Genomic DNA, 6,000 nt, shown 5'->3' with positions numbered 1-6,000 from the left:
TACAAAATATAACAAGATACAATAAAATTAAATATGTACAGTTGACAGTTGACATGGAGGAGGTTAAAATGCCGTTAAAAGAACTGTACAAAGCAGATATAAAATAAATTCAAACCCCTAAAAACAAATACAGTAAATTAAAAAATCCCTAAAATAACCAGATATAATACATTTGCCAGGAGGGACAGTTGAATTATGCCAGGCCTGCTAATCGGAACAGGTGAGTCTTCAAGCAGCAAAACACCGTCAAAAGAGGGCGCCCACCTTAAATATCAGGTGGTCCTTGTTTAGCGACCAAAATTAGGACTCAGTTGTTAAAATGAAGCAGGGGTAAGTGAAACCGTGATGATGCTTCTGATCAGATTTCCTTTGCTCTGCAGATCTGTGAAAGTCATAAATGCGAGGATGGGTTGCAAAGGGATTTTCTCGTCACCGTTTGTCACGGCAATGGCTAAGTGAGTCAGTCACTAAAGGAGGACTACCTGGTACAGTGCACATTTTAGAAGAGAAGACTGCAGGCGTCTTGGGGCGGAAGGAAACGCAGGATGGCACAATACAGACATACACATATATATATATATTTCAAATCAACATTCAGGAGAAAAGCAAGGCAGAATTACAGAGCAAGACTCGCTGAATGAGCTCTCTGTGGTTGAAACCCAACACTTAAAATTCGGGGATATTTTGCCCCGCGGGGATGGAAGCTTCATCCTAGTTCTGCGGGAAAAGGATTCAAATTTGGCTCTCCCCACCCCCTTCTAAAATATCTGCTTGTATTCTGTGCTTTTTGGAAAAGATAAAAGTTAAGGTTTCCCTTGCACACATGTACTAGACATTCCCGATTCTACAGGGTGATCTCATCTCCGTTTCAAAGCCGAAGAGCCAGCGCTGTCCAAAAACATCTCCGTGGTCATGTGGCCGGCATGACTAAATGCCAAAGGCGCACGGAACGCTGTTACCTTCCCTCCAAGGTGGTCCCTATTTTTCTACTTGCATTTTTACGTGCTTTTGAACTGCTAGGTTGGCAGAAGCTGGGACAAGTAACGGGAGCTCACTCCGTTACGCGGCATTAGGGATTCGAACTGCCAACCTTTCTGATCGACAAGCTCAGCGTCTTAGCCACTGAGTCATCCCATTCCCTGCAGGTGGACATTTGAAAATACAACATCATCCTTCAGTTTGCTCACAGGACACTTGCTGATGAGTAAACCTGGTGGACTCATTTGCAGGCAACCTTAGAGTGGGCATCCCAAACAATCCACAGGGCACAAGAAAAGCTGTAATATCGGTCTTTTACATCAGGCGCGCCCCGCGATACAGCCGAAACAGCAAATAAAAAGAACACACAGGTAGTCCTCGACTTACGACAATTCAGCCTAACCTTTCCGTTGTTAAGTGAGGCACTTGTTCAGTGAGTTTTCTCCCCCCCCCCATTTTACAACCTTAATCGCCACAGCTGCTCCATGAATCCCTGCATCTGATAAATGAATAAGTCGTTGAAGTGAAACTGGCCTTTTCCATCGACATTGCTTGTCAGAAGGTTGGCACAGCAACGGTCATAAGTATGAATCAGTGACCAAGCCGTTTGAATTTTGATCCCACGATTATGGGGAGGCAGCGAAGGTAACTGTGAAAAATGGTCACCAATCCCATTTTTCAATGCCCTTGTAACTTTGAACAGTGACTAAATGAAGTGTTGTAAGTTGAGAATTTCCTGTAAACTCTTTGCGTAGTAGAGTATAAAATGGCATTCTGGAAGGCCCATGAGACGGCCAAGGCTGAACGGGAGAGCAATAAATAAGTGAAGATCGACATCCCAGATCAGTATATTGAAGGGGGGACTACTCAGTACATAGCCAGGGATTACTGTAAAAGAAGGGTAACAAAATAAAGCAATATATATATATATATAAACAAAGCATTAACCAGAATTGTTTTGTTTATTTTGCTTTTTTTTAGAAGCTTCCCATCAGAGATAAGGACAAAGACTGCCCCCCCCCCCGAAATGGAAATAACGTAGGAGGAAACCTGCGAGGGGATTGCGTTCATTCAGAAGCGATTTCAGTACAATGAGTTTACGTCAAGCTTTCAGATTTGAACGGTTTCCAAGGATGTTGAAAATGTGAACGGTGATTTGGCGATGGGGCTGAGAAAGATATCCTAATGTCAACCATCCATCAAGCTGGTTGTTTGGCTCAGGAATGGCTAGTTTTAGAGAGGGGGCATTTTATGTAGAGCAAGGGTCTGCCAACTTAGCAATTGTAAGACTTGTGGACTTCAACTCGCAGAATTCCCCAGCCAGCCATGCTTGTGGACTTCATGCTGGCTGGGGAATTCTGGGAGTTGAAATCCATAAGTCTTAGGTAAAGGTAAAGGTTCCCCTCACACATATGTGCTAGTCATTCCCGACTCTAGGAGGCGGTGCTCATCTCCGTTTCAAAGCCAAAGAGCCAGCGTTGTCTAAAGACGTCTCCAGGGTCATGTGGCCGGCATGACTAAATGTCGAAGGCGCAGAGAAAGCTGTTACTTTCCCATCAAAGGTGGTTCCTATTTTTCTACTTGCATTTTTTACGTGCTTTCGAACTGCTAGGTTGGCAGAAGCTGGGACAAGTCACGGGAGCTCACTCCATTACGCGGCGCTAGGGATTCGAACCGCCGAACTGCCGACCTTTCTGATCGGCAAGCTCAGCGTCTTAGCCACTGAGCCGCCGTGTCCCTAACTATAGACTCTAGCCAGGTGTAACTCAATGGTAAAATTCTTGTTTATACGTTGAAGGTCCAAGGCTCAACATTCAGGATGGGAAAAGCTAAAAACAGCTCTGGTTACATCTTCAAATTCTTATTGTTGCACTCATTTTGTTGTGTTTGTAACAGTCAAGATGCAGAGAAAATCAACAATCGGATGAACCAAGCCTTCCTTAAAAATATCCTAAAAAGCTGTTCCAAAAAAAGCAAAGAGAAAAATGAACCTTTTGTCCCTCCCTCCCTCCCTCCCTCTCTCTCTGAGAGAGAAAAAAACGCAACTCTTAACCAGACATGCAGCTTGCACACAAACACACCCACATACGCAACAATCTGTGGCTTACTGAAATGCTGATGCTAAACATTTTGGGGACATCCATCCTGACAGAAACTGCCGGTCAACAGGATAAAAACAGAAGGACATGTGGAGCTTAGCTCATCAAATCCAAGAAAGAATTGCCAAAAAAAAAAAAAAAAAAAAAACCTTTGCCAAAACAGTGAAGAGAATACAGCCTCTTTTTTGCATTCAGGAAAACAGAACAAAACAAAAAATTTAAAAAAAAATTGCAGGAAAGAAGAAGAAAATGCATTAGAAAGAAAAGGTACAGGGATGAAATGCGTATTAATTCAAAATGTGATTATTATTTTTTCCCGGAGAAAGGTCTGCAGGAAGCTTGAACTGCAAACGAACCACAACGAAAAAGGATGAATGTTTTTCTTAATTAATTGAAGCTAAATAAACGTTGGAACCAGAGATGGGCAACATAATTTTGAATTCAGTGTCACACCGAGAGATACTGTATGAGGTGCAAAGACCATTGTTTATATATGACATTCAAAGGTGTGTGTTTTATGGCAGATGCTGTTTGATTGAAAATAAACACACAGTATTTATCAACTGTGATCTTCCTATCCTGGAACAAAATATAAATAGTTGATTTAAAAAACCTGACTTTAAGGCTTAACAACATTCTTAATTGAGGAATAAAATGACCACAATGAATTAGAAGCAACATTTATCAGTCTTTTAAACTTCTTTAACCCTTAAGCTCATAAACCACCTAGCAATTTTAAAATAGGGGATGCTTCCAACTTAAATTCTTGTAACACTGGCAAAGAAACGCAGACAAGCTTCAACACAATTCTGGCATCGCCACAATCTACTTGCCCATCTCTGGTGTCTAAATTATAAGAAGAAAGGGAGAAAAAATTGTTAGTTTTTTTAAAAAAAAATTGTTTTAACATGCTTGGATTGGGCAGCATTAAGTTCGTTTGGAGGGTTTTTTTTTTTTTTTTTTTTGGTGCTAGCAGATTGCAGCTGGCAGTTTAGGTGGATGCAGGAAAAAGCATGCGCCATGCAAAATTTCCCAGCCCAAGTCAAAACTGGAAAGATCCGGGAATGGTTGGGAAGGATCTCGCAAAAGAAGAACCGCTTCCCTTGTTCTCCAAATCTTTTATTTTTCACCCATAATCTGAGAGACCAAAGAAGAGGCTTCTTTGACCTACAACTAGCAGGCTTTCAGGGTTGGACATGGCAACTGGCCAAAAGCAATTCAAAAGCTAACAACGACTCACAATGTTTATCCCAGTTGTTCTCCAGCCTTGGGTTATGTTCCGAGACCAGGATAAACAAGTCTATTGTTTGGGCCCGTTTTTCATATGGCTGATGTCGTCCCGAAGACAAACTGTTGGTTTTTCTCTTTTCTGTTCTTAGCTTGTCTTTCATTCCGGGTGCAAACTGTTCTGGAAAAGTCCTTTTAACCCTAGAAAAACTCGTTTAAATTATATATCGGAGCCACCCATTGACTATTGTAAAAAAAAGGTTCTCGGTGATTCAAGTAAGATTTCATCCTATAAACAGCTGGAAGATTATTATTTCTTTCCAGTAGTGGAAGGCTTAGTGATTGTTTGGGTCTAACCAGCTTAGCAACTAAAGGCTAATAATACTATAGATGGCCCTTGATTTATGACTACAATTGGGACTAGAATTTCCATCGCTAAGCAAGGTAGTTGTTAAGTGAGTCAGTCAGGCCCAATTTTCCTGACTCTGGGAATTCTATGACGGACGTAAATGCAAGGACTGGTTGTAAGTCACTTTTTTTCCAGTGCCATTTGGTCTTCGGTCACTCATAGAATTTGGTTCTTTGAGGCCTGCCTTTGCTTTTACACAAAGTGTATTGAGCAAAACCTCATCCTATCCAGAATCATTATCATATCTTAACGACCCCATAATCCATTGCGGGGTGGAGTCTGGGCAACCGAATGGAGCTACCTGAGTGATTAATGGCCGGATGCCTTTCCCTGTCACCAATGCGGAGTTTTGTTTCAGCAGATGTATTCTCATTTTGCCCAGAGAGAGAAATATCTGCCTCTACCTAGGATCGAACTCACAGCCTCCAGATTGTGAGGCGAGAGCTCGAGATCTAGGCCACCGTATCACTCCTATCCAGAATTTTTTTCGGGGGTGGGGGATGAAAAAAATATCCTTTTATGAACCTCAGTTACTTACTGCCTTATGTAAACCAACATCAGGTACCCCCCAAAAAAATGTGGCGGAAGGGGGGGAGGAAACATTTCAGAAGAAAGATTTTAATACTTTTTAAAAAAAAGTTTCGCATTTTGGAGGAAAGATTTTTAATACTTTTTTTCAAAAAAAATGTAACACTTAAAAAAAAAATCTTGGTGGCAGTTCAAATAGCTGACGGAGAAGGGACAGAATATTCCGACTGCCTTCCCCTCACTTAGAAGGAAGGACACACAACTGGAAATTCTGTATCTTGGGAATGCTCCCAAAATACTAGGAGTCGGACGATTCAGGAGGATTGTGTCTCGTCTGGCACAAGGTGTGTTTGTGGGTCCCACTGCCTTGCCATCTCGGTTTAGTCACAGCTTACCAACACAAGGTACCGTTTCATGCACCATGCAGCAAACAGCAGGGATTAACTGAAAAATAGCACACAAATAAGAACTAAGAGGAAGGCAAAAAATGTAAGAGGGAAAGAAATAAAATTATATATATAATGGGTTTTATCTGACCTGCTATATGGTTCTCCTTCCCATATCTCGGTTGGGGGCGGATAAAAAATGTCCCTTTATGAACCTCAACTGCCTTATATAAAGCGGCATCAAAAAACAAAAAACAACAAAAGGGTGGAAGATGGAGGACGCTCTCTGAGCCCACCCCTGAAGTCAAAAATGCAATATCAGGGGGTTTTTAATTCAACGGTAGAGAATTTGTGAATGATGTGTGGGTTTTTT

General features: G+C 41.7%; 1 protein-coding gene across 1 annotated transcript in view; it reads right to left on the bottom strand.

Moving 5' to 3' along the window:
* Positions 1 to 215: 215 nt before the first annotated feature.
* The window catches only part of SEPTIN6 (septin 6), a 35,684-nt gene continuing 29,899 nt past the window's right edge, over positions 216 to 6,000 (bottom strand). Inside the window, exon 11 of the mRNA XM_081964246.1 lies at positions 216 to 1,866. Coding sequence (XP_081820372.1) covers positions 1,842 to 1,866 — 25 coding nt within the window. The 3' untranslated portion in view covers positions 216 to 1,841. The remainder of the gene's footprint in view (positions 1,867 to 6,000) is intronic.

Source organism: Natrix helvetica, assembly GCF_964273705.1.
Source record: "Natrix helvetica genome assembly, chromosome: 11".
NCBI lineage: Eukaryota > Metazoa > Chordata > Lepidosauria > Squamata > Natricidae > Natrix > Natrix helvetica.
Note: the sequence above shows the minus strand (reverse complement) of the source record. Positions and strands in the feature narration are given on the sequence as shown.